Genomic DNA, 26957 nt, shown 5'->3' on the forward strand with positions numbered 1-26957 from the left:
TGTTTTTCCGTCTTTTTATTGTCATTAATGTTAAGAGCATTTTTTCTTATCAGTATCATATCAACAGGAGCAAAACTGCGTACATCTATTTGACCTTTTAAATACATTTACAGTTACTGTAGGTTGGGGGTAATGGGTTGGGGAAGGAATAGGGGCATGGCAGAAAAACACATAAGCAAACATCAGGAGTATCAGTAAGGGCAAGTATACCACAAATGACGACAGAAAAAATATACCGGTACACTTTATCAAACAGATGATCAAACATGATTGAGTTTCCTTTTTTTTAAAGTCGTTTTATTTTTATTTTTATGAAATGCTCTTTTAGGGATTTTTTCCCCCACCCTAGATGTTTCAACAATCCCTAGCGTCAAAGTGCGGACATCTTGGACACCAGGTGCAGGTGACAGTTACAACTGTCCAAACTATCTGCTTCCTACCATGAGATGAATCTTAGACAATCACCATAGCTTCATCCACAATGCAGTTCAGACAACAGCAAGCTTTGGGTGCCTCTTCAGCCTGCTCTAGGGCAATGACTTGGCAAGGACTTTCCACGCACGGTTGGGAGTCATCAGAGGTCAAAATGAGATGAGCAGCAGTTTCTGGTATTCAGAGACTGACGTGTTATGAGACCTTCAGCATGAGATCCAACTGTGTACTACACACAACCAAACCTAGGCAACCTGAAATAGCTCATCAGGACGAAGTGACCTGTACGAGCTAACCAGCCCTCTACAGAAAAGTAGTCGATGAGAAACTCCTCTTTTAGCGGGTCTGAAATAAGCACTCCTTAGCAACGCCAAGACAGTTGTCTTAAGTCATCAACAAGCATCACATCATAGTGTAGTTAACTAATATCTACAAAAACATGAAGTGTTCTTTTTTATCCAATGGTTCAGGAAATAGCTTACTAAAATGTTTTGTTTGAAATAGAAAATAGCCTCTTTTTGTACTAGAAATGATACATGCGCATCATTACTGTGATCTAGTTCTTGCAATAATGCAATTTTACAGGTATAAGTTATAATAGGCTTGTCACTTTTTTTATTGTTTTGAAGAAGATGTTGCTGACAAAGAGCTGGTATATTTATACATATTTTTATATATGTTATGTATATACTATAGGTTTGATGTTGGGCAATCATGACTTGCTTCAGGGATGTTTGAATTGGGTTTAGGTCCATGCACTTACTTAGCAAAACAACACGTACTGTATGGGTGTTGTCACATGACTTCCTACCTAGTGTAGAAAAAGGCTGCTCCCAAGCACTGAACAGAGACCAGCCGACCCAATTCCTGGTCCCTACCCAGCCTAATTTGTGCAAACACCTAAAGCTGATCTTGGGTCAGTGCTTGGATTGGATTTCTATCTATGCACCATTTATAAAATACCAAAAAAGTGAGGCGAATGCACATGTACTTGGGGTTGGAAATAGAAATAGAACTGGAGCAAGCTGAGTCACCAGCTCCTGAAGGGGGAACGGTTCGGTGTGTGATGTCATCGATCTGGCCGACACGACAGTGGGTGCAACAGTTTCTTAGGGGAGGTACCAGGTCATCAGGGGACTACGGGGAATCAAATGGGAAGAGGGTGCAGGCTGTCCGCCCGTGTTTGGGACGACCTGAAGATGATCGGGGGGCGTGGGCTTCAGGCATACCCCAAGTGGTGTAAGAGTCGTGGGCGTCGAGCGCCAGGCTCTTCCAGGGGGGGCGGGTCCTGACGCTCACAAGCCCTGCTTGGCCAGGGCGGCGGTGACGTCCTCGGCCAGCGTGGCCAGCTGCGGCGACTCCAGCACGTCCAGGCTGCCGGACGAGGACATGTGGCTGTGGCGCTGAGGCGACATGGGGCCCGACAAGCCGGTGGGGGACTGCGTCACGATCTCGGCCCCGTGGTCCACCCGCGCCTTGGCCGTGTCCCTGAACATCAGCTTGTGGCTCTCGATCTGGAGGAAGCAGGGAGCATGAGACGAGGTTGGGGGGGGGGGGGGGGGGTGTACAACGGCACGCGCGTCACATGGGATGTCGGTGGGGGCTTGCTAACCTGGCTGAAGTCGAGGAAGCGAGGATGTCACCCCCAGAGAGGGTCTGTCTAGGTGACACTTACCGTGATGTGGCCTCCACCAGGAGTGTGGTGTGCATTGTCCAGCGAACCCACCTTGGCCTGGGCCTTGTCTTTGAAGTCCAGCTTCACACTCTCGATGCGCACGTTACCTCCCCCTGTGGAGGGAGAGGAGAGGGAAGGAGAGACAGTTACACTTGCAAAGGCAATTACAGTGCTTGAAGTCACAATGTTAGAATAACCGCTCCTCCAATGACAGGTTTTAATGGTGTAAATGGATCTGATATGTCCACTGTTTAAATACAGTATGTGTCCAGCAGGTGGCGATGGAAGCTGGGAGCGTTTTTTGCAGTGGTGTTTTTCCGCATTACACAGCAAACAACTGATGATCTTATTATGCTCTCAATGCCATTTTGATAATAGTCCAGGATCCATTCATAAAGTCATGACTTTTTATCAAATCTGAAGTGAATGTGTGCCAATGTGTTAATGTGGGACTGTTGGACTTTCCATCTGAGTCAGTCTGTCCTAACTGTCACATGGTTGGAGTATGTTAGTGTATGATGCTGTTTCAGGTTAACATTGACGTTCCTTCCCCAGTAGCACTGGGTGCCCACTTATGTAGAGGTGGTTACCTGGCCGGTGACGGATGTTGTCCAGAGATCCACACTTGGAGGTCACATGACTCAGATCGATTTTCTTGTTCTGGATCTGCACCTGTCAGGATTATAGGAGTCAGAGCTTACACACATGTGCGTTCACACACACACACACACACACACACACACACACACACACACACACACACACGCACACAGCCTCCATACGCACACAGCCTCCCTTCTTCTGGGGTGGGAGGCTGGGTTGTGAAACATTGCTAGCCATTAGCTAACTGTCAAACACCAGCTTTACACCAGAGTTATGTCTGGTTTCCAGCTCCCTTGTGCTGGGCTGAGCTGTTGTAGACGGCTTTCACAACCAGCCCAGTCAACACTGACAAAAAGAGCAATTTTGCAAACTTGATCGTACCCTTTGGATACTGGAAGACGGTAAGTGGAGAGAGGAGGTAACATGGAGGTAACATGAAAAACCAGCCACAAGCAAAGACACAAAGCACAAATAGCAGAGAAGGAGGTATGACACCCAGGTGATCTGAAGAGAAAAGGAACACACATACACAGCTACAAGGTGAGTGAGAGAGTGATGGGTGAGTGAGCATGTGAGTAAGAGGGGGAGCAAGCAGGATCGAAGTGTAGGTAGAGTATCAGACATAGAGACCAAAACTGTTCAGCTGAGCATGACGAACGATCAATTGACCTGTTTCATCATCTCACTTGACATTCAGTGCATAGAATACGCACGCAGGATACCGTTTGCTAGTTTTGTTAGCAACAACGAGTCAAAAGACTGCACGTTATCAACTCATACATTCATTGATTTAGCATGTGTGCGCGTCATGTACGACGAGGTCATCCTGAAAAAAACGGAAATGACTACGATGCCAAGCAACAACTGCGTAGTCGGTGCAAAAAGGAATGATGTTCTGTGTATACTAGTGTTGGTGCAGCACAGCTCAGAAAACACACAAGGAAGACGTGGGTGGTACCATGCACAATGCAAGTGACAGAGTGGTTGTTAACAGAGGTGGTGCTGTGGTTTGTGTTAGCGAAAACAAAGGGGGTCGTCGGCTGGCTCTCTTGTCAATTCGCCAGATCTGTCTCTATTGAGCCAGGCGGTTAGTGGAACACCCAGCATTGTTCAGCGGTTTTCCCCCTAAAAACAACCAAAACCACAGCCGGAAAGAACAGGAGAGATGAATGAAGGAAGCCAGGTGAGGAGCAGAGAGAGGGGCCAGTCCAGAACTGCTCCTCCTGGTGACTGTGAACGAGGCATGGCACCACAGACATCGAGAGAGGGGAAAAGAGAGAGAGAGAGAGAGAGAGAGGGGTAGGAGACTCACGTTTCCTCCTCCTGCAGAGTACTGCCTCCTGTCCAGGGAGCCACACCTAGACTGAACATGGCTAAAGTCCAGCTTAACACTGGGAATGAGCACCTGTGGGGGAGGGACGTGTGAGGGGGGGGGGACACGGGAGGAGGGGGGAGGGGAGAAGGTTAAGGGACTGTTGACAAACGCCCCCTGCTTCGGAAGCCACCGACACTTGATTGGCTGTGACCCCTGGCTGAACCTGGCTGACCCTGCTCTCCTCACGGCCCCTCTCGACAATGGTCTCGAGAGCTTTTCCTATTTGTCTCTGCTTGGGAAACCATGCAGTGGATGTGTTTCTCTTCTCTGTGCAACCACTGTAGCGCTCTCCTCGGACTGTTTACGGCTCAGTCTTCCTAGAGCATCCCAAGACATTGCCCAGAGCGCCCCATGAGCCGCCTTAAGCCCATCTTTCTCGTGGGATGCTCTGAGGATGTTTCAGAGATGAAGTAGAGTTACAAATGCATTCTCTAGTGGATTGTGAGCAGCCAAAGTACCCACTATCCTCCATGTGTTGGCTAAAAGGAAAACTGTAAAGCTAACCCTGCCATGTTGCAGTTCCCTGTTTCAGACTGTTGACATGTAGCGGATAAAGGACGGTTAAGAAACAGGGCTTTTTTACAGTAATATCACAAGTAGGGAGCAAGCTCTTCTGAAGCTATAATGGAGTCTGTTGAATGAGAATTTTGGGTTAGCGCACACATGAGGTATAACACTGGAAAGGAACAGAGCAACAACGCTTCAAACAGAGAAAGTGTCTACTCTACGGTGCTCGACATGCAAAGAGTGAGCAACAGACTAGACCGGAAAACACTGCAGTGGAAAGAAAAAGGCAATAAGAAGATCCGAGTGGTGAGAGAACAGAACAGAAGAGAGAGAGAGAGGGGGGGAGGGAGGGAGGGAGGGAGGGAGGGAGGGAGGGAGGGAGGGAGGGAGGGAGGGAGGGAGGGAGGGAGGGAGGGAGGGAGGGAGGGAGGGAGGGAGGGAGGGAGGGAGGGAGGGAGGGAGGGAGGGAGGGAGGGACAGAGGGAGGGACAGAGGGAGGGACAGAGGGAGGGACAGAGGGAGGGACAGAGGGAAGGAGAGAGAGTGTGAATGAGACATTGGTGCAGAGGTCATCTGGCTTTAGGTCACAGCTGGTGATAGACAGAGAAAACAAACAGTTGTATGAAATGCCCCAGTGTATTGCATTTCACAGTACATATTTGAATTTCCATCCTGTTGTATTTCTCTATGCAATATGCCTGCACTAAGCTGGCTGAAGACGACACACATTTTTGAGAGTGAGGTAAAGTCCTGTTGGTAAAGTTAGACATTCTATACCTATATTCTATGCTAGGAATAGAGAAGGACAACAATCAGGTGTTTTGAGTCCCGGACAATTTCGCATGAAGGATGAACCAGTGTTGATACTGTGGGTTACCAACACCATCATCTGAGTATATATATATACACACGTCACAGGAGTGGGTATATATGACAAATAGATGAGCTACAAGAAGGGGAGACTTCAGTTTGAAACACCAGGTTTTTGAGTTTGAGTAGACAAAGTGCTCAGGATAGTGAATCTAAGCTCCTCATGCGGTTCTGTGGGCGAGGGACCTTGTTGTTGTTCAACAGAACGGACATTTGACAAACGATGCAACGCAGCAGATTTGCCATCTTCTCCAGGTGTGCCTGGGGGAGGGGTTTATCCGTGCCGCAGGTGTGTGGCCTACGATGGACAGCTACACCAGACTGTGAGTGTGACTGGCCCGAACTGGAAGCGGGCTGGTGCAGAGTGGATGGCAGAGTGAGGGAGGGTAACATGAGGTGGGGGTAGGGGTGTAGGTTAGTTTTCGAGCCCCCTAATTATGGGACAGTCCACTCATCTCCCCAACACCAGAGGGGAGAGAGACAGAGGTTAAGGGAGAGATGGAAGGGTACATACATTGCCTCCACGAGGAGAATGCTTCAGATTATCCTTGGATCCGCACTTTGACTGTACGTGACTGAAGTCCAGCTTCTTGTTTAAAATCTGAATCTAGAAAAATACAGAGACAATGGCCCTCTTTAATGGGGATGGATGGAGGGGCATGCTGACAGGTTAGGACACGTTATGGCTGGGACAAACATTACGAGGAGAAACATGGAGGCAGCAACAACTGTCGATGGACTGTATAGTCATGGATTCTGTGAACGTACAGGGATGAGAAGGCAGATGAGCTCAAGTTCATGTCCTGACTGTGTTTGTGATACTGAAGCTTGAGTTATCTCCTATGCGAGGTAGTAGCGTGTTTCGCTGTGTGTGTTTGTGTGTGTGTGTGTGTGTGTGTGTGCAGGTGGGGTATACCAGTGGATCTGTGGTTGGCATGGGGGCCCATGTCACACAGTGTGCAGCAGACAGATATAGGGTGAGAGAGATCAGGCGAAGGATAGATTTCCAGATCCAGGATGAAGTGCGCTTGCCATCTGTGAGCTGTGGGCCTCTGCTTTGTCGCCTGTGTTGCTACAGAAAGCAAACACATTTGGACGGGTCAGTAGCAGCCGGGGGCTGTGGGTTGGACAGGTGTCTGGTACAGGCAAGGCAATGTGCGGGGAAATGCTAGGCTGCTATGCTACATGGCTGGGGGGGGGGGGTCAAAGGTTGTCTTTTAACGGTTGCTGCTGGGGGTGTCTGGATACTATATTGCTACTGGGGGAGGGGGGAGTTGGGGGTTGGGGTGGCAGTGGGTCTGGATACTATGTCAGGTCACTTTAGTGGGCGACACACCTCGATATATCTGCCATGGTGTTGGACTGTCTGCGCTGGTGTTTAAATGCAGGTGTCTGAAACGGTAGGCGTTGCGCTGCGGCAGAGGCCTGCTCTGACCCGGGAACGACACACACACGCGTACAGAAGCCCATGACGAAGCCTGGAACGCCGAAGCCGAACAGCTGGGTGTGGAGATGTGAAGCGCTGACATTCAGATGCTTCACACGGAAAACTTCAAAACAGCAGCCTCCCACAGACGGGGGGGGACGGGGGGGGACGGGGACGGACGGACAAGATGGAGGACGGCAGACAAGTGCAAGCAAACACGACCATGTTTGTGTTTCAAGGCCCCTCGACAAGAGGTGCACGTCTTGTACGAGTACAGGGGGTAACCCAAACGCTTCGAAGAAACCCTCCAATGAACAAACCGTCACAGTGTTCTCACTTTCTTGGTTCATTAATAATGGATCTCATACAAAAACATGGATAAGATCAGTCTGAGGCGCACGGAAGGAAATTAAAACCAAATATTTGTCCTCACCTTTGCTCTTTGTCTATATCCACGGCCTTCGATCTAATAAGCCCACTCCTTAATGAAACGAGAGTTCTTTGTCTCTGAATAAACTGTGATGATTCACACAATAATAAATAGCTGTGAACGTCTGTAAACACTCAGGGACACACACAGAGGAGTTTAGCTACAGTAAGTGTATGTATGGGGTTCCTCTCAGGATCCTTAAACATTCATAGGCTTTCAAAACACTCCCCAGTCACGGAGTCAAAAGAGCAGAAAGGAATACCATACCCCCAGTGGGAGGATGAATATTTAAACTCAGTCTGGTTGGTTTACCCAATCAGAGACGAGTCTTGCTGCCTCAGTGGCCCCATTACCAGACAGACACCATGGGGGGGGGGGGACAAGTTGTCACTCCCCTGTCGGACTCCAGGCAGATACACCAGCAGTCACCCGGAGGTGAGGCCATGTTTGGGCTGAGTCAGTCTGGCAGACAGGGTGGCTGGGGACCTCAAAGTGTTGCAGACAGTATTTGCTAGCTACCAAGCTGAGCCGTGGGGGTCGCAATGAAACGCTGAACTAACAGAATGACTTGACAATCAGACTAGTCTGCTTAGGGCTTGTCCCACTGCAGATCAGTCTCACACATCTTTCGCTTCCTCCTCATTCTTTACATTGCCACCTCGGCACTCGCGACGATGAATAAACAGCAAGAAACGTATTTGCTTGCACCTGTCAAATCCCGTTGGACTTCCGGCCCACAGAGGAAAGGTATGACTACGTTTGGAACCAGCTCAATCCATCCCCCCTCTCCCGTCATCCCAGGCAGAAGATAGATGGACCAGCCAGGTTGTGTTGGGCATTCCTGTACTCTGGAGTGTTCCACAAGACCCAGTTATAAACATATAACACGAACATCGCCCCCCTAATCAGGTCATCTGGGCAGGCTCTCTTCTGATGGTTTGGCCTCGTCTGAAACATGACGTTATCTCTCCGGGGCGGAAGCGAGACTCCAGATTACTGTCTTGTTCAGGACTAGAGAGTACAGGAGCATCTGATTCATTAGACGACACCATGAAGTGCTTTCATCTTTGCACAACTGGTTTCTCTACAACAAGCTTTGTGTCTTCTACAGCATGACGTGTCATACTTATTGGATGACATCACTGAGATTTTTTATTAAATGTATTTATTTCAACATATACCGTGACGGCACCACGTGTCAATGAAAAACACAAAAACAGCTTAAGAATATCCTGTATGTTTACAACTTCAAGGGCAACGCAAAGTATCTAAGATTCCATCCTGTCCCTCTTCAGGTCACCAACGTTAAGCCACCATGTATTTCGGAGTCACTCTGATGAAGTGTTTGATATCTCCTAACGCTGCCCTCCTCTCACAACTGGGATCCAGCAAACAGATAGATAGAGGGATGAAGACCCTGCTACTGGACAGCCACAGACTATGAACATGGAGAGGAATCCAGACAGACAGACAGACAGACAGAGGGTGAGGAGGAGGAAGGCAGGAGAACAGGGGAAGGCCAACGCCTACAGTAGCGAGAGCACTGAGGAAGAGCCAGCGGACACGGCGACACATCGAGGCTGAGCGGGGTAAGGAGGTAAGGAGGCAGAGAGATGCGAGAAGAGTGGGTAGAGCGAGAGGTCGACACCCTGGAGATTGGGGGTCAGAGCAGGTGGGGGGGGGGGGGAGGAGGAGGGTGAAGACCTTACCTGGCCCCCTTTGGGCTGGTACTTGATGTTGTCTGTGGATCCGATCTTGGACTTGACGTTCTTGAGGTCGGGGAGGGGCTGGTTGAGGACGCGCAGCTGCTTGGGGGTGGTGGCCGGGGACTTGGGTGGGGTGCGGATCACGGCGACCTTCCTCTCCTGGGACAGCAGGCTGAGGGAGCGGGGGGTCCCCGGGGTGCGGCAGGAGAAGCTGGGCGGGGTGCCTGGTGTGATGGCGGTGGACCCCGGGGTACGGGGGGTGGAATGGCCACTGCGGGCTGAGCGGGAGCGCACTGACTCTGCGGCTGTTTGGGGGGGGAGGGGGTCAGAGGTCAGGACACAGAAAGGTCAAAGAGAGGTCAAAGTGAGGTCGGACGTCTGAGTATGACTGTGCACATCACGTGGCCATGCTTTATGACTTGAAGGCATGTAGTGGGATGATTGCCGGTGGGGACAGGCGCAAGATGAAACGGTGAGACAGCATGAGAGGGAAGGACACTGGGAAGGACTAGATGAAAGCGAATGAGACGGGTTGGGGATGGACCAGGGACTGGGAGTTCCTCTCTACCTGTCATACTAGGGGCCCGGCCTGTCCTGTGCTCTGCCCTCATCTCAGTGCGGAAAGCTTCAGGGGAGGACGAGAAGGACAGGATCAGGAGAGAAAACAAGGGGACAGTAGATATTAGAAGGAGGCTCACCCCCATTGTGAGGGAGGTAGAAAGCAACAAAGAGAGAGCGAGAGAGAGAGAGAGAGAGAGAGAGAGAGAGAGAGAGATAGAAGAGAGAGAGAGAGAGAGAGAGAGAGAGAGAGACAGACAGACAGACAGACAGACAGACAGACAGACAGACAGAGAGAGAGAGAGAGAGAGAGAGAGAGAGAGACAGAGATAGAGACAGAGACAGAGAGAGAGAGAGAGAGAGAGAGAGAGAGAGAGAGAGAGAGAGAGAGAGACAGAGAGAGAGAGAGAGAGAGAGAGAGAGAGAGAGAGAGAGAGAGAGAGAGAGAGAGAGAGAGAGAGAGAGAGAGAGAGAGAGAGAGAGAGAGAGAGAGAGAGAGAGAGAGAGAGACAGAAAGGAACTTGTATTGGATGGAGGGGGTAGTATACATGTGGGTCTGCGTGGTGCTGTGGAGCCGGAACTGGTGATGGAGGTGGAGCTCTCCTCGTGCTCGTGGTGGTGGTTACGTCTGCTCAGGATGGATGCTGGCCGTGGCAGGGACGACCTCTTCTCTGGGCTCCGTGAGCCGCCATCCTGTTACACACACACACACACACACACATAGAGGGCAATTCTTGAGATAATAAGGCTGGAAAACGAGGGCTGTGGTAATATCTGTTGCATTAAAAGCATCAGTCAAAAAACAAACTGTTGTATGTGGTGATTCAGGGTTGGCTTAACCCAAACCCTGCAGGAACGTATGCCAGACAGGATACAGAACCGGCTCATCTCTAGCCTTACCTTGCTGCTGGGGGAGGGTGTGAGGGAGATATGGGGCCCCACAGAGGAACGGCGGGGCCTACATAACTCCGCCTCCACCAGTGAACTCTTTCTGGGATAGAAGTAGGCGGAGTTTCGCCGCGTGGGCGGAGGAATGGTGGTGAACAGAGTTTTCAAGGTGGGGATCTTTGTGAGTGGTGAGGGGGTCTGAGTGGTAGACAGGCATGCAGGAGGAAGAGAAGCACAACCACAGGAAGTAGAAGGCAAACAGAGGAGAGGACCAAAACTGTTCTGAAAACAGAACAGATTCCATGCGTAGAAAGCATGCGTCACAAGTAAACAGAATTATGGTTCAAATGAACATTCGACCAGAACTTTGCGTGCGCGCAGTGAGGCGTAAACATTCGTCAACCATTCAGAAAGCCAGTGATGCACTGGTTAGTGTGGAACAAATGGAATGTGTTAAGACCAGCACTGTTGCTATGAGGTCATCCTCGTTCTAAGGTCATGCAGTGCATCTATGCTACACATAGACAGAACGTCTCTGAGAGATGTGGTCCTTAGGGGAAGCAATGCTTTGGAGTCAGTTACTGCCATTAAAAAGGGTGGAGCAACGTGCACTGAAAACTACCCTCACTGTGTAAATGTCAGCCAGTGAGTCAATGAGAAACACAACAAATGACAGCTATTTACATGCTAGACAAACAGACCAAATGTGAATATTGATAAGGGGGAGGGTTATTCATCAGAAAAAACATCTTTGATTATGCTCCTTTTAAAATGGAATGAATGCATGCAATACACAAGAAATACATAAGAAGAAACAAATGCATGCAGGGAATGATGTGTAGCTGCGTGCAGAGAAACCATGGGTGGAGTTAAGTCAGACGGATGAACCATAGTGACCGTCGATGTGTCTGTTAAGGGTTTACTGTTCTCAGCCGGACTAGCACCAGCTATGTACTTGCATTCCACAGTCCTGTCCTGTCCTGTCCTGAGCTGTATCGTACTTACCGAAGCCCTGTCCCGAGACTGCCTGGCGACACTAAGGGGCTGACGACCTTCTCCCACTGGGAACCAGAGAAGAAGAGAGGGAGAGACGGGCAAAGACAAGAGGGATGGAGTTGATATTTCAATTGACACATATGCACACAAAGCATTGGAACGGCCACAACAGCCTACACGGCAGCAGTGTCTTAGTCTTAGTGTTATCTATCAGGGAAAGCAGAGGTGACAAAGTTTCACATACGCCGTAGGCCTACTGTCTTCTATAACATCTCAGTGAATGGGGTGATATCCCCAGTATTTTACATATTATCACATATTTGGCACAGAGGCTTGAATTTAGAAACAGAGAGAAGGAGCTTTGTTGGCCAAAGAGTTTGGCGGAGTATCACATAAAATGAAGATTTTATTATTATGTAAGGTTACTCCCAGCCCACCCTTTTGAAACATTTAATTGGGGCAATGCAGCAATCTACTGGGTTTCTAGACTAATCCATGACACACGGCAGTCAGTCTCTATCTGTAAAAAGTAACAAGTTCTCTCTCTCTTTCTGTTTGCGTTGAGGGAATTCAGCACTCCTCCACAAATCTCAGGGACAGGCACAAACCACCAGTTTCCTGGCAACCACTGCTGAGGGCCTGTGAAAGTGGGAATAACTACAATAACTGTGGAGCATGAGGGTCATCCTGGGAAACAGTCAGTCATCTCTGTTGGGAGCTTTCACATAGTATCACAGTGACAGACAATCAAAACAACTTTCACAGAAACAATACTAGTTAAGGAGTAGAGAAATAGTCCCGAGGAGATACAAGACAGACACATCGTTATGAAGTGGCGTGTGATGACCACCAAAGGTTTAACCAAGGACGGAGAAGAATGGTATTACTGAGGAAACGTAGCACAAAAAGCAACAAAGAAAGAAAAATCAATCTTACAGTATGAACAAAATCAAGCCAAAGGAAAATGTACTGAAGTTATTTCTTTTTTATTATTCAGTTAAATGCAAAAACACTTATATGATGATGACAGATACAGTATGTTGGGGAAAAAAAAACAAAATGGACGCTGTATAACGAATGGCAAGGATGGTAAGATGCTGGTGTTTGACAGCCATGTTTGGCAGGCGTCCTGACGTGGCGGTGGTGGCAGATCACCTGTGGGTTTTCTCTTGGTCGAGGCCGGGCGGGCCTGTCGAGGAATCGCGGCCTTCAACACAATCTTCCTAGCTGGGGAGCGAGTCTGTGTCTCTGCCTTCTTGGTCAGCTCTGTCTTTTTAATCACAGCTGGGCGAGGCAGAGACAGAGAGAAAGAGAGAGAGAGAGAGAGAGACCATTGGCATTTTGATCGGTTAGACTGTGTGAGAATCAATTAATCTGTCGATGAGCATGCCCTACAAAACCAATAAAGTGACGCATTAACTGTAACAAGGATTGAATGAAACACTCGAAACCTTTCTTTTTCTTGACTTCCTCTCTGGGAATGTAGACAGGCTCCTTGCGAACAAGTTTACGTTCCGGGGTGGAAACACGGCCCTTCGCCCTGCCCCCCTTAGTCTTGGGCTTGACAGGCTTCTCCTGCTTCTGGTGCTTGTCTTTCTGTTTCTCCTGAGCAAGCGTCTGGGCAGGGATGCCTTGGTCAGGCTTCTTGACTGGGGTAGATATCTTGGGCAGGGGCTCAATCTCAGTGGCCATGCTCCTGTCATCATCTACAAGGAAGAGTCGGGGTAAATCTACAGCCATACCTGTAACACGTTGCACCAAACCACATTTATAATCGTCCCCATTTCATCACATTCATACATTTCACATGATCTTATGTTTCTTGTTTGTGAAGCCTTAAAGGGTCCACACTCCATGTCGACCTTTAACCCCTGAGCTCAATCTCTGCTTCTTTATCTCGGGTTTAATTATGCAGATGTCGTGCTTGTTTCTATGCACAAAACCCATTGGAACATTATTGAATTATCGCTCGATTGATATCATTGAAACGGATAGTATGAGAGCAAGAGAGAGAGCCTACCTTGAGTGTCAACCCAAGAGCTGTCCAGAATGGAGTCATCCATGGTGGTCTCATCCCTGTCGTAGCTCTCCGTCTGGCCCTCCGTTTCCATGTGCGCCTCCTTCCCTGGGGAGGCAGGGGTCTCCGGGGCTTCCGACACCTCCTCCAGGCTGGCTGCTTCCATTTCCACTTCCTGGGCCAGCTCTACGGACTCCTCCTCTTCCTCCTCTTCCTCCGTGTCTGCCTGGGGGGACTGCGGGGTCTCGGCCCCGGGGGGGGCGGAGAAGCGCACGCTGTGGCCCGGCTCCTCCCCTTCGTCGATGGTCTGGACGACAGTGATGAAGTCGTCCTCCACGGTCACCACGGACTCGATGACGGCGCGAGGCTCCGCCTCCGCCGACGCCCCCGCCTCCGCCATCGCCCCCGCCTCCGCCGTCGCCACCGCCGTCGCCACCGCCGTCGCCCCCGCCTCCGCTCCCGCCCCCTTCGCCTTGCCGCCTTCCCCCTCTGCTTTCACGACGTCCTCCTCGTCCTTCTCAGTCTTAACAGCTTCTTTATCTACGGGTTTAGCTGTTCTGACCTCTCCCGTTGTTTCTTTTGGCTCTGCGGACAATTTGACATCCTCCTCCTTCTCAGGAGGCCCATGGGAGGTCATTACGGCAGGCTCCTCTGGCTTGGCCGCTGTGGCCAAGCCCTTTCCCTCCATCATCTCCACTTTAGGCGTGACCTCAACGACCTCTTCTTGTTTGGTCTTCTCTGCCACCCCCACCCCGGAAGGGAACGGTTCCAGGTGACTGATCTTGGAAGGAGACAGCCTGGTTTTGTCCGGTCCCGGAGAAAGCGCCCTCTCATCTTCGGCGGTGCTCTCAACCGAGGAGGCCGGGGAGGATTTGATGGGCCTCGTGATCCTGTCCTTGGCCACGCCCGTCAGCTGGTACACGTCCTCGGCGTCCAGCTCCTCGTACGCTTCCTGGTGCACCAGCTTGACCTTCTCCCTCAGCTCCTGGAGCTCCCGCTCCTCCTCCACGCTGAGGGGACGACTCTCCATCTCCAGTTTACGGATCTGACGCTCGTAGTCCGCGATCTCCAACTCGGCCTCCTTCGCCGACGCCTCCCCTTCAGCCCCGGGCTCAGCCTGGCCCTCCTCCATGGTGACTGTCACTATCGGAGTCACAAAGGTCTCTGTCGGCTGGCTTGGCTGCATCTCATCCGGCCCCGAGCCAGGCAAAGACTTCTCCCGCGAGGCGGATCTATCGTTCTCCTCTTTCTCCTCTTTTTCCTCAACGGAATCGTTTCTTTCTTCCGACTGCTGAGGGGTCTTTTCGTATGACGTGCCCTGCTTTCGGGCCTGCTCTGCCACCTTCGCCTCCAGCACCGAATGGGTGAAGGCCTGGGGAGGGGAGTCCAGGGGGCTGTGGACGTCTGCAGGGGAGGGCATGGGCCCAGAATACTCGCTGAACACGCAGTAGCCCAGCTCCTCGAGCTGGCTCTCGCTCTTAGCCGCCGTGGGGCTCTGCTCTCCAAGCGCCATCTGAGCTAGCGGGTCGCTAACCATCGTGGAAACATCCGCGGGGACGGACTTCCTCCTTATGATCTCGGGGTCTGTGTTTTCAGACGTCAGCCTGGACCGGGCCCCTGCCAGATCCAGCATTTCGGGCAGGTCTGGAGCCATCATAGTGCCGTTCTTGTAGCAGTATTTTGGGCGTTGGGGGGACTCTGGGGACTCGGTCTGGGGGCTGGTCTTAGGGGCAGGCTCTGTGCTGTGGGGAGGGGAGGAGGAGTCAGAGGTGACTGAGGCGGCCGTTTCCAGAATGAGTGGAGGGAATGGGAGAGGTTTGTCCACAGAGGGGGTGGTGACCGGAAGGTAGTCAGCTGACTCATCCAGACTGCCGCTGGTGTAGGACATGATGTCCGTCGCCAAAGGAGAGAAACCCCGAGGCCGTCCCGGATCCACAGCCCCGATTGTGATGTTGAGGGAGTAGCTCCTCTGGTCCAGGGCGAGTTTGCCTGGAGACAGCCTGCATTCACTGGTGGGCAAGGCTTTTAATTCATCCACACCCTTCTTGGTGTCAAGTTTGCCCTCTCCGGACGGGGCCTGAGCCAACATGCTGTAGTTTATCTCTGGACAGGCACTTCCTCCCTTCTTGTCCTCCCCTGTTGTGCTCAGTTCATAATAACCTTCAGCCGGAGCGTGGCCCTCATCTGCCTTATTAAGAGCTGACGTCTCGAAATAAGCTGACATGCCCGATTTATCTCCTGCCTCAGCTTTCTTGGAGTCGGGAGAGGCACCTTGAACTTTGACCCCCTCCGTGGGGATGTCTGACCCCGCCGCGAGGGCGGTAAACTCCAGGACTTCCACCGAAGGCTGCTTCTCCGACACCGTCTTGGGTTCACCTTGCACAGGCAGCTCAGCCGGCAGGGTGGAGAGAAGCTTGGCGGGCTCTTTGGCTTGGCTTTGGACGCTCAAGGGGATGGGGCAAGAAGCGGCTGGTTCTGGTTCGGATGTGTCGCCGCTGAAGAACACAGGGCTGTGGGGGTCGAACGGTTCTTCCGGGCGCTTCTCTGATCCAATGCTGTCGGGACTCATGGAGCCACTCTTCTCACTGCCTTGTTTGTCAGACTCCATCTTCAGAGCTGAAAGTAAAGCTTTAAGTAATCTGCCTCGACTCGGCTTCGCCCAGTGAGTTGCTAACTGTAGCTTTTGCTTTGGGGTCGAGATTGTGTTTTAGCCAGCCAGGCCCAGCCAGAGGACAGACAGGCAAACAAAGCTGTTCTCCAGAGTCACAGCCAATTACTTACTGCACGGTAGCACAATGGGCATCACAGTGGAGTCACGACGAGTGCATGAAGTCACACCCACTCACTGATGGACTGAACAACGGCATGAAACAGGATCAAACAGGAACATGCGCCATGGTTTCGATGGATGAGAACCAAGCGATGAGGAATGGAATGGTTCCATATGGCCTTGGATGAAATCTAATGACAAAATAGCAAAGTTTGTCATGGTAGGTGATTCTGCATGGCAGTATATTTAGTTTCATACAACTTGTTTGTTCTCCATTCCATGTTTTTTACATAATGAACCACTGTTGAAGTATAATGAAACCATGTCTTCACAAAATAATAAAAGTTATAAGACGTTGGGAAGGTATAATGTTCGTAAATTAATATAACAGATGATTTTTGTGAGAAAAAAAATTGAACGGTTGAAAATGGATGGTTCTGATGCATGAAGATTATGTACTTTGCGCCTTTGGGAATTCACATGAGAATGATTTGAATTTGCCTACAAGAAAAAGCGTTTGCGACACACACACATAGAACACCAATGAGCCTGTAGCGACATTGGGAGAAGCAGAGTTCAATTCGGCGAACACTGTAAACACTGACACAAAACAGCCAGCCTGAAGCCGCTGCTCCGGAGGCAACTGGAAACTGAGGAACGGAAGCAAACCAGAGCAAAAACAATAAAACTGGGAGTTCAAAAATGGCTCCTTGCACCGACAAGCCTGTGTTGCCTAAATGCAGCCTAAGCAGAGTGCAGGGGGGGCTTTATGCCATTCCACATATTTACCTAAGTTGACCATAAAATGGTCTAACACAGTACAGTAACATGCAGGCAGGGAGAGCAGAGGACACACCTTCCTCCTCCTCCTCCTCCTCGCCCCCTGACACCTCCTCCTTCCTCTTGCTAGGGCCTTCAGTGGGAGCACTAGCTGCCTCGGCCTGTTCAGAGGGCATAGCCTGGGCCTCCATTACGGCCTCGGCCCACTCTAAGGGCTCGGCGGGGGGGCTTTCCAGCTCCGGCTCAGGCTCAGACTCTGGCTCATCCCCACTCCACGGCGGCTCTTGCTCCTCAAGAGCTGCCTGGAATTCTGCTGCCTCTGCACTCTCCTCCATCTCCTCCTCCACCTCCTCCTCCTCGTGGTAGGCGACTGTAAGAGCCTCGTCGGTCTCTTCTTCTTATAAAGAGGGGGAGATGTGGACACATCAAGACTAACAGGCAACACAGACTTGGGTTACATGAGTAGGTACACACGGACGGAACACTTTCAGCTCTGTGGAATGTGGCGTACAGCACAGTGTTTTACTGTGGACAGAAATATACACACCACAGATGTTTGTTCATGGGTGAAGTTTTGGATCTTATTTTGCGTATTGTGTTGTGTGTTCTGACATGTGGACAATCAATCTTTGACTACTGGTCATTTATCCATCTCTCACACACACACACACACACACACCAAGCCAGCACAACACCTCAGTTTATACTTGATCTACTATTGACAACTTTATCAATAACGACATGCATACTGCAAGTGATGTGCGTTTCAACTGTAAATTTGATCAACCCTGAATCCGACCTCAAGTTGTTCTTCCCAATCCATCCACTTATGAATAAAGGTTCTCTAGGTTACTTTGGACTAAAACCCAAACATGCTGTGATTTTACATTCACTCACTTTATTTTGGTCTACATGCAAACGTCATTCTCTCTTGACCTTTGAACCCATGAGCTGCTCTGTTCAGTAGTGTGCTCTTAGGTTGACTGTGTGCTGCCTTGACAGGTGCCTTGGCTGTTAGAGTACATGAAGGTATCATGCTGACTGCTAACAGCAAATGGAGAAATCCAGCTTAGAGCAGCGAGTTGAAAGAGGAGTGAGAGCTGGAGGAGGGCTGCAGCCTCAGAGCTAAATGTAAAATACTGTGAGCGTGTGTGTAAGTGTGTTTGTTTGTGGAGCTGAAAGTCATCCTGTTGGCCACGGTAAATGTGAACGGGTGGGTGGGACGCATTGGGGAGAGGAAGGATGACAGGAGAGAAGGGATGGACATGTATTGGAGACGGGTGACAAAACGCACACAGCTGGGAGGTGACAGGCATGGAGGAGGAAGTGTCCATGGGGGTCATCGGGTCATGCAACAGTCTTCTGTGTCACACAAGCCATTTGGACCCCACGTCATGCGTCAGCATGCCATGTTCAAACTTCTGGATCGACATTTAGGTTTGTTTTGGCTTCAGAGCTTCCCCAAGGACACAAAATAGTATGACGCCCGTCTTGCGGTTTCGATTGTGTAACAATCGCAATAGAATAGAGCAATGGAAGGCATTGAGGGGCAACCTTGACTAGGGGTCAAATGTCTTGGTTGAGAGAAAGGAAATCCACTAACATAAACTGATAGATAGTCAAACAAACACGAGAGCTAAGGACACACAGACAGTCAGACGGAGAGACGGGAGGACGGACGAACGGACGGAGGGAGGGAGGGAGGGAGGTCGTTGGGTCCAATCACAGAGAGTTGGGATCAAAACAGAGGGGAGATATAGAAGGAGGGAGGGAGGGAGGGAAGAAGAAGAATGGTGTAGAGGAACCATGCGCGGTTCACCTTGGATCTGCCTAAACGCAGCGGCCTGCCCTGCCCCTGAGGGACGGGAGCCCGAGCGGGTCCACTCAGGGCTGAACAAGGGGTGATCATAGTACTCCTCGTCAGAGTGGTAGGGGTCATCCTCGGGCACAGACACAGAGATGGAGGGGGCGAGGAACTTGCACCTCTCTCGAGAGTTTTGGAAGCGGCGGAGAGGGCCAGCCTCCTCCTCATCCCCTACATCTACAAACAGACACAAGGAGAAGAACTGCAGGGAAGTCTGGAGACATGGGACACGGAGGAACAGAACAGACAGGAGGAAGGAGAGAGGGAGAGAGAGAGAGAGAGAGAGAGAGAGAGAGAGAGAGAGAGAGAGAGAGAGAGAGAGAGAGAGAGAGAGAGAGAGAGAGGGTTGAGAGATGTAGAGGGAGCGAGAAAAAGAGAGAGAGACAGAGAGGCAGAGAGGGAGAGGTGGAGGGGGGCGAGCTGAGAAGAGAGATAGAAAGGGGCAGGGGGGAACGACTGAGTAAGATCAAAAGAGAAAGACAAAAGGGTGAAAACAGAAAGAGGGACAGAGACAAGCAACGAAAGAAAGACAGACAGTGACGAGCAACTCAAAAGTGATTACGTTTGGGGTCGGCCATTCTCAGAGAGGAGATCACATAGCGTTGCGACATCTGATGTTGCTTTGGCAACCTGCAACACTATTGTTTGTGCTCACTTGGCTGTTGTCAGTTGTTGAAACTTGAACGGACTCCTATCATATTTACAATAGGATCATGGTTTTTTGACGGATTTTAAAGGTTAGATTTTGTGGTATTTTTGGAGCTGAGGATTTGGAGGGATTTTAAGAAGGTTATCACCAATCTGAGTATGACAGACTCCGCCCCTTGAATCTTTGTGGCCAAAGACCAGACCAGACAAGCCAGGCAGGCCAGGCAGTGGTCCACAAAGAAAAGAGACAAACAGGCAGCCATGGATCTCAGACTTGAACAACATGCCGAACTAAAGATGGATGGACAAAGACAAGGACACAGACAGAGTGCGGAAACAAAGGTTAGGAGGGTCAGCTAGCTGCCTATCAGAATAGTGTCAGCAAGATCAGGGAGTATGGAAGTTAGATAGAGGGATGCAGGGAGAAGAGGAAAGGAAGAGATGCGGGGAGGGGGGTTCGAGTGGGGAGGGCATGCGAGGTGGTCACAGGCATTCCCAGACGCGAGGGTGTCATGTTTGGAGGGGAAGGATGAAGGGGAGGGGGGGGATGAGAGAGAGAAGGGATGATAAAGAGAAGAGCATCTCTGTCCTGGTGAGGAGGAAGGAAGGAGAGGACTCCCTGTTCAGTCCATACAAGAAAGAGATGAATTCCTAAGACACAGTTTGGCTTCTTGGTTGGCTTCTCGGCCCTGATGGGTACCTCCCCCAGGGGGTGCGGGAGTACCCCAGGGGTCTGCATGTGAGGCTCCCTGCAGGACACATGTCTTCAAGCGGGCCAGGAGAGATGGCCTCCAAGGGGTCCAAAGCGGGTAGGTCACTCATAGAAACATGTTCTCTCTCTTTCACCCCCCCCCCCCCCGCCCCACCCACCCTTCTTTCCCACGAGCCAGGACCTTACCTCGCTCCAGCGGTCCCAGGTGCTCCGCCGCAGGTGAGGGAGGAGGGGAGGGGGGCAGGTTGGTGGTCTCTTCGACTGCGGACACACAGGGGAGACGAGACATGAGAGGGAGTGGATTTGCGTTATTCGCGTCCTCAGAAAGTGTGTTTGCATGTGTGTGTGTGCGTGCGTGTGATTGTGGTCAACCTGGTATAACGCTTTTTCATGCTACAAAACATGGTCTTTGAATTCCTTGCAGCAAGAAAAAGTTGGACAATTGTGCTCTGGAATATGATTCAATAGACCCAAAGTGTGAGTCTATGTGTGTGAGTGTGTGTGAGTGTGTGTGCGTGTGTGTGCGTGTGTGTGTGTCTGTTTTCAAGGGAGTTGAGCCCAAGGAGAGTGTTGATCTTGGATTAATTCTCGGAGCCCATCTGACAGCCCTGTGAACATTTGAGATGTGAATACAATAATGGTCTGTTTCTGCTGACTTAAGCCTCCAATGGGGATTCTCTGTTAAATATAATGAACTGTGGAGAGGAGAGGAGAGGAGAAAAGAGGAAAGGAGAGGAGGAGAGCAGAGTGGAGAAGAGGACAGGAGAGGACATTTTGGGACAGGAAAGAACAGGACAGCTGTCAGGTTGGATCTGCTGGGCCAGTCTGTTGAGCAGCCAACAGCAGAGCAGGGCTGTTCTGCTCAAAGTGACAGCTATCCTCTGGAGAAAAAAGCTGTCACACAAGTCTAACCATTTCACATGTGGTTCACACTAGAAGCCATACTCCTGTAAGTCTGTCATCTGAAAGCTGTCAGTCAACTGTGTTGGTCAATTCATGTAAAACAATAATCAACATGTTTCTCATGTTTTTCATTCAGTGAAAGTGAGCAACAGCAGTATGATGCATGTAAATCATGTCAAACTGGTCTGGCAGAAGTTAGGTTTAAGTTCCTCTGATGCTAAGATTGTACTTCTTTTTGGAGGGGGATGGTGGTGTGTCTTACTACGGTGGAGGTTGAACCTACCAAATAGCATGTTGAGTTTGAGGTCATTTGCAAAAGGCTGGTTGAGGTCATATGTAAAAATGCATCGAAATTTGGTCTGGTGGACGTTACATTACAGTTCTTCTGATTGTAACATGGAACTTCTTTTTGGAGGGTGAGGGTGGTGTGTCTACCTATGGTTGAGTTTGAGCCTACCAAATAGCATGTTGAGGTTGAGGTACCTAAAAGCGTACGGGAGGCAGAGCCTACCTGACAGGATAATGGAGGGAGACGGGTGTGAGGGAGGTTACCTGAGGGCAGTCTCTTGGCTGTATCCACCTGAGGCTCCTGTTCTCCCTTCAGAACGGCAACAGCCTCCGCCGTCACCTCCTGCACTATCCGCGCAGACACTTGCTCTAAAACACACACGGGCACAACATTCACAACACAGATTTATTGGCAACCGAACCATAATAAACTACTAGACTCGCCACTGTATAGTCTTAGGCAGCAGTCAGTTCTTGATTTTAAATGTCCAGATTCCATCATTCTTCCTTTTTTTTTTTTACTGTGGTTTGCAACCAAAAATCTGGAGCTGACGGGCTCGTTGAGAGCACTACAGCCCACTTAAACTGTCGTTCAGTTTGGAGTATGGGCAACATTTTAACTGCAGGCATCACCATGGAAACACATCCACAGCCAATTAGAGCTGGCCATGTCCCAGTGATTGGTTGGTTCCACTGAGTTAACAACAGGGGAGGAGGCTGGCCTGATCCACTTGGCGAGGACGTGGCCTCTCCCCTGGACAACCTCACCCCCGCATCCACAGACACTGTCTGTAGAAAACAGCCTATGGATCTAGTTATGAATCAGTTCAAAACTAACTGAGATTTTTTTTTTTTACGACATCCTTCACTTTCAGGATGTATATACATGTATGGGATCTTGCTGTAAATGTCCGTTTAAGAAACACTGGATCAAAACTTTTCATATTTATGTTTTTGTTCAGTGTGCATGGATTTTTGTGTTAGGATTTTGTGTTGCATGAGTTTAAATACAGTTTGTAGTGAATGGTTTTCTCTTTTAGCTGCATGGTAACGGTGTTTCTACGTGGGATTATCTGGCTGGAAATACAATGTTTTTATTTTGTGGAGCTGTTTCAGGAACATTGTCAACCAAGCACCCACCAGACTGCCACCCACACTCACACACACATACGCACACACACACAAGTACACCTCAATTTGCTGGAACACTCAAGGCAGACTCACCCACACATTCCAGCATTTCCATAGAGCTCCATTTTGACAGAACAGAGAGTGTTTCACATTCATGTGCAACATATTAAGATGCTCAGTAAATAGTTGTCTATAATCCCAAGGAAGGTATCTCCTCATCCAGATCAATAATATTAGCTTTGAACCTAAACATGGGCAAACTATTTATATACCAGAAAGCATTAACACCAGCTTCTGTATAGTGATTCCAGTAATCCTCTGAACCCAGAATCTTACTGTAAATCTGTAAAAATCAGTCTCCAGTTTCCCACATACCACCTGCTGCTCTAAATGTACTATACTAGTAGGTTGAGTCAACCAGCAAGATCTGAGAGAGAGAGAGAGAGAGAGAGAGAGAGAGAGAGAGAGAGAGAGAGAGAAAAATGATGACCAGTCCTCTTTATCCTCTCATCATTGTCACGCTGACCCAGATCAAGCACACAGTCCAGCTTCCCACTTCTCCACCATCCAGGACAGAACATGGACAGAACATGGTCCCAAGCCAGAATCCCTCTTCCTGTCCCCCATCCACATACCCATCAACATCCCCTGTCTTTTCTCCACCCCAGGCTCAATCCCACCTCCACCTCATCCCTCGGTTCATCCCCAGCCTCAGTGTCATAAACCAGCCAGCAGCCCCTCCTCCTAGACATGTCTGGCACGAACGTGGCCGGCATAATGATGAGCTCCTGTCTTGCTGGCACACCACTACAAAACCCAGAAACACAAGACCCCTCGACCACACACTGCTACAAAACCTAGAAACACAAGACCCCTCGACCACACACTGCTAACAAAAAACACAGACAAACACCTCCACTCTACAGTAACACACACTGCAAAAACACTGATACACCCCACCCTTCTACCCCACACTGTTAGAAAAACACTGATACAGCCCCCCCCCTACAACACAGATCTACCATATAAACTGTTATGTGTACACACATTCACCCCACCACGCTGATAGGAAACACAGAACAATACAACAGAAACACACACAGTTTCAGATTAAAACATGACCACACGGATGCACACCACCACACATCGTCATGCCAACGCAGACATCCCCACACAACCATACACCTCATCTGCCCAACTGCCTCGTCAACACCCACCGAATCAACAGTGGGGTTGTTAGGTTCATCAAGAAAGCACTTTCCAGGTGCCCACATGACAGCCATGACAAAGAAATCGTCCTTTCCTCTCCTCCTCATCCCTGCTGCATCAGCTCAGCCTGACAGACACATGCTGTGTCGTCAATAAATCATTCCAATGACTGAGAGTTTCTGTTGATATACTGGATTGATGAGTAACAACAGTCACATCTTATTCCTTAGCCTATTAACAAACACACACACACACACACACACACAACAGGCACGGACACACACACAGAGACAAGATCCGTGTATTACCTGTGCCTGTGTGACCAGCGGAGAACAGACAATGTAGCCTTAAGGCGAAGTCTTTCCCTATGTGTCTGAGACCTCAGACTGAGCCAGACTGGCAAACGAGCTAACACGACACAGTGGGGCTGATAGGGCAGAGACGGAGGGAGAGAGAGACCCACACAAAGAGAGAGAGAGGGAGAGAGAGAGAGAGAGAGAGAGAGAGAGAGACCATTGGTGCAGCTTGGTACCAGTGCCAAAACTCCTCCATGTGTGAACAGAGCTGTTGCCACAGCAACGCGCAGCCCGCCTGCCTGGGATGGGTGGGTAGGTGGTCTGGGCCCCATCTGATTTTGTATCCCAGAATGCTGTTCTTAACCCTCACTTCCCTTCATTCTCTCTGTCTCTCTCCCCCAACCTTTTCTCTCTCTCCCCCTTCCTCACCTGCCTCACATATGACTGTCTCCTTCTGACTGGTAATCAAGCAGTCCAATTCTCGTTTGACTGTTCTACAACCCTCTTAATTGTAAACAATCTGTAGACATCATGATTTTCATACAGTTGGTTGTAAAATGTTGGTTATGTGAATATGTTCATTATTCAAATAGGTTTGTCTCTAATGTGTTCTGCCATGTGGATACATAATGTCTCTATAACTCTCTCTTTCTGTCTCTTCCTCTCTCACTTCCTCTCTCACTTCCTCTCTCACTTCCTTTCTCACTTCCTCTCTCACTTCCTCTCTCACTTCCTCTTTTGCTCCATCTCTATATCTCTTTGTCTTTCTTTCTCTCCATTTCCATCTTTCCGTCTTTCCGTCTTTCTCTCTTTCTCTCTCTCTGGTTGTGCTGGTCTATGGCTGGTCGACTTTTTCAACTTCTTTCAAAGGAATGTCAAGGAGCCAATTTCCCGCTTCAGTGGCTCTTGGGCATCTAGAGGGTTTTCCAGAGTGAAAGTGTGACTAGCCAGGACTGGGAGAGTGCCAGCATCAACCATCCTGCCACACGCCCCGCCCTGGCCCCAGAAAACACAGGGTAGCAGAGGGACCCAGCCTCCCCACCTCCCCACCTCCAAACCCAGACCCCCCCAGCGTGAAGTGGGGACAAGGGTCGTCCCAGTCAGGTTCCTGGGAGACAGAAGCAGCCCGTTAGGGATCCTGGATGCTCTTCCCAGTGCCGTCGATGCTCTGTCTTAAATGGGCCAGAGGGTTGCCATGGCGACTAATGATGAAACAACACGCCTAACGGGTTCTCATCCCAGATGAAACTGCTGACAGTGGAACCTGCGTGATCACAGGGGAAGCACCAGACGTTTGAGCAACATCAGGCATGCTGCTAATGAGCAGTGTCTCCCTCATCCCTCGCTGACACAGTCCGAACAGCATCCCGCTCGCTAACGTGGCATGGAGAAGCATTGCGTAAGCTCTGAGGTCCCGAAGCAAAGAATCGGACGTGTGCATCCAAAGAGGAGCATCGCTCCACGCCGTCCTGAACGCTTACAATCGTTCCAGGGTCAGAGCTTGGCATTTACCAAACACCTAATGGAGCTCGTGTTAATGCCTGATGCCTCCAGTGACCCCACTCACTTAGTGATGGCTCTCTCGCACTACTCAGCTTTGGCAGACGCCGTGAGAAGTAAACATCCGTCGACATTGTGACAGTTCCCTAATGGTCTGCCAAGCTGTTTGAAGTTCATTGTTTGGAACAATCCATTTCAGAACCAACTGCGTTTTGGATGCCAGATGTTTTAGGCATACAGACAGTTTGTCATGGTTTATTTGGGAATATATCTCATGGAGGCTGCTATTGGATAATTATCCAAGAGAATACTCCATGGTGTGAGGGGGCCAAAGAAACATCTAGTTTGAGTTCCTCAACAGCTCTCTCCCAGTACCATGGTATTGGTGTGCTGGTTTTGAATGGTGCTCTTTCTGGTCAGTCAATCTCATAGAGTGGATAACCAGGGCTGTCCACGTGACAAATAGAGCTGACATCTGCAGTGGTAGCAGCATCTGGAGTTAGAATAGGGGGACTGGAGGTTAATGTGACTCTTGTCAGTAATGTTAAATGGCTCTCTGTACTTACAGGCTAGGGAGCGAGGCAGCGAGCAGAGTTAGCTCTGCGTCAGCAGAAAATAGACATGTAGAAGCAGGAGAGAGAGAGAGAAGAGGGAGGGGGGGGAGAGAAAAGGAGAGATTGTGGGGATGTCAAACAAAAGACCTGGCAAAGTAAATTGTACGGTAGCTGCTGCCATGGTAACAAGGCATTCAGAGCGGCAACAGTGAGCCTTGCTCTGGGGAAGGAGAGGGATTTTCACCCTTAATTACCACAGTAATAATGGTGTGTGATCTAGCGAGGGCCCCGCTCTCTCACTCCCACACACTGAGAGGTGGGGACGGCTAACCGCACACTCCTACTGTACAAACACACCAGCACACAGGCTCACACTCAAACATAGAGGCCGACAATCACACACACACACACAACCATTTCTGCTTGTGTTTTACTGCTCTACACATGAATGTACTGTGTACGTTTGTGTGACAGACAAAAATAAAAAAGGCACCAATCCCAGTCTATCCATCGAATACATCTTGATTAGGATATGAAGTTGTTACATGGATGAGGCAGATGTGGAGAGCCATCTAGGTGTAAGAGAGTCCTCCACTGTCTGGTCTCCCTACCTGCAGTCACAGCATGATCTCCTGACAGGTCCCCATTGAAGCCATTCTCTCTGGCCGAAGAGTAGGGGGCCACGCCCCCCCCAGACTGGCAGCCCCGGTAGGAGGAAGAGTAGCCGTTGGCCCCGTGGGCCGCGGGCGGGGCGGGGCCCTGGGCTCCCGATGGCTCCCACTGGGGGGCGCTGTCCTCGGGCTGCCGGCCGTCTGCCAT

The 26957-nt window shown here is 50.1% G+C and overlaps 1 protein-coding gene across 1 annotated transcript; it reads right to left on the reverse strand.

Annotated features, from left to right (window-relative positions):
* map2 (microtubule-associated protein 2) lies at positions 1 to 26957 on the reverse strand. Its single transcript, XM_084688928.1, has 17 exons — positions 26750 to 26957; positions 21713 to 21817; positions 20444 to 20518; positions 18853 to 19074; positions 13947 to 16099; positions 13487 to 13874; positions 12918 to 13172; positions 12622 to 12750; positions 11476 to 11531; positions 10131 to 10275; positions 9028 to 9329; positions 6379 to 6534; positions 5977 to 6069; positions 4023 to 4115; positions 2698 to 2779; positions 2108 to 2220; positions 1 to 1946 (listed from the first exon to the last, which is right to left on the reverse strand). The coding sequence occupies exons 1-17, from the start codon at positions 26955 to 26957 to the stop codon at positions 1728 to 1730; spliced, it is 4794 nt and encodes a 1597-aa protein (XP_084545054.1). The 3' UTR covers positions 1 to 1727.

Source organism: Hypomesus nipponensis, chromosome 23 (genome assembly GCF_054491055.1).
Source record: "Hypomesus nipponensis isolate SF chromosome 23, ASM5449105v1, whole genome shotgun sequence".
Taxonomy (NCBI): domain Eukaryota; kingdom Metazoa; phylum Chordata; class Actinopteri; order Osmeriformes; family Osmeridae; genus Hypomesus; species Hypomesus nipponensis.

Excerpts from the sequence above, each read along its gene's own strand:
- map2 (XM_084688928.1), bottom strand. The coding sequence starts at position 26,957 with ATGGCAGACGGCCGGCAGCCCGAGGACAGCGCCCCCCAGTGGGAGCCA. Across the intron at positions 11,532-12,621 it reads GACCAAGAGAAAACCCACAG|TGGGAGAAGGTCGTCAGCCC; the intron begins GTGATCTGCCAC and ends TCTGGTTCCCAG. Across the intron at positions 9,330-10,130 it reads AGCACCACGCAGACCCACAT|CCGCAGAGTCAGTGCGCTCC; the intron begins GTATACTACCCC and ends CCCCCCAAACAG.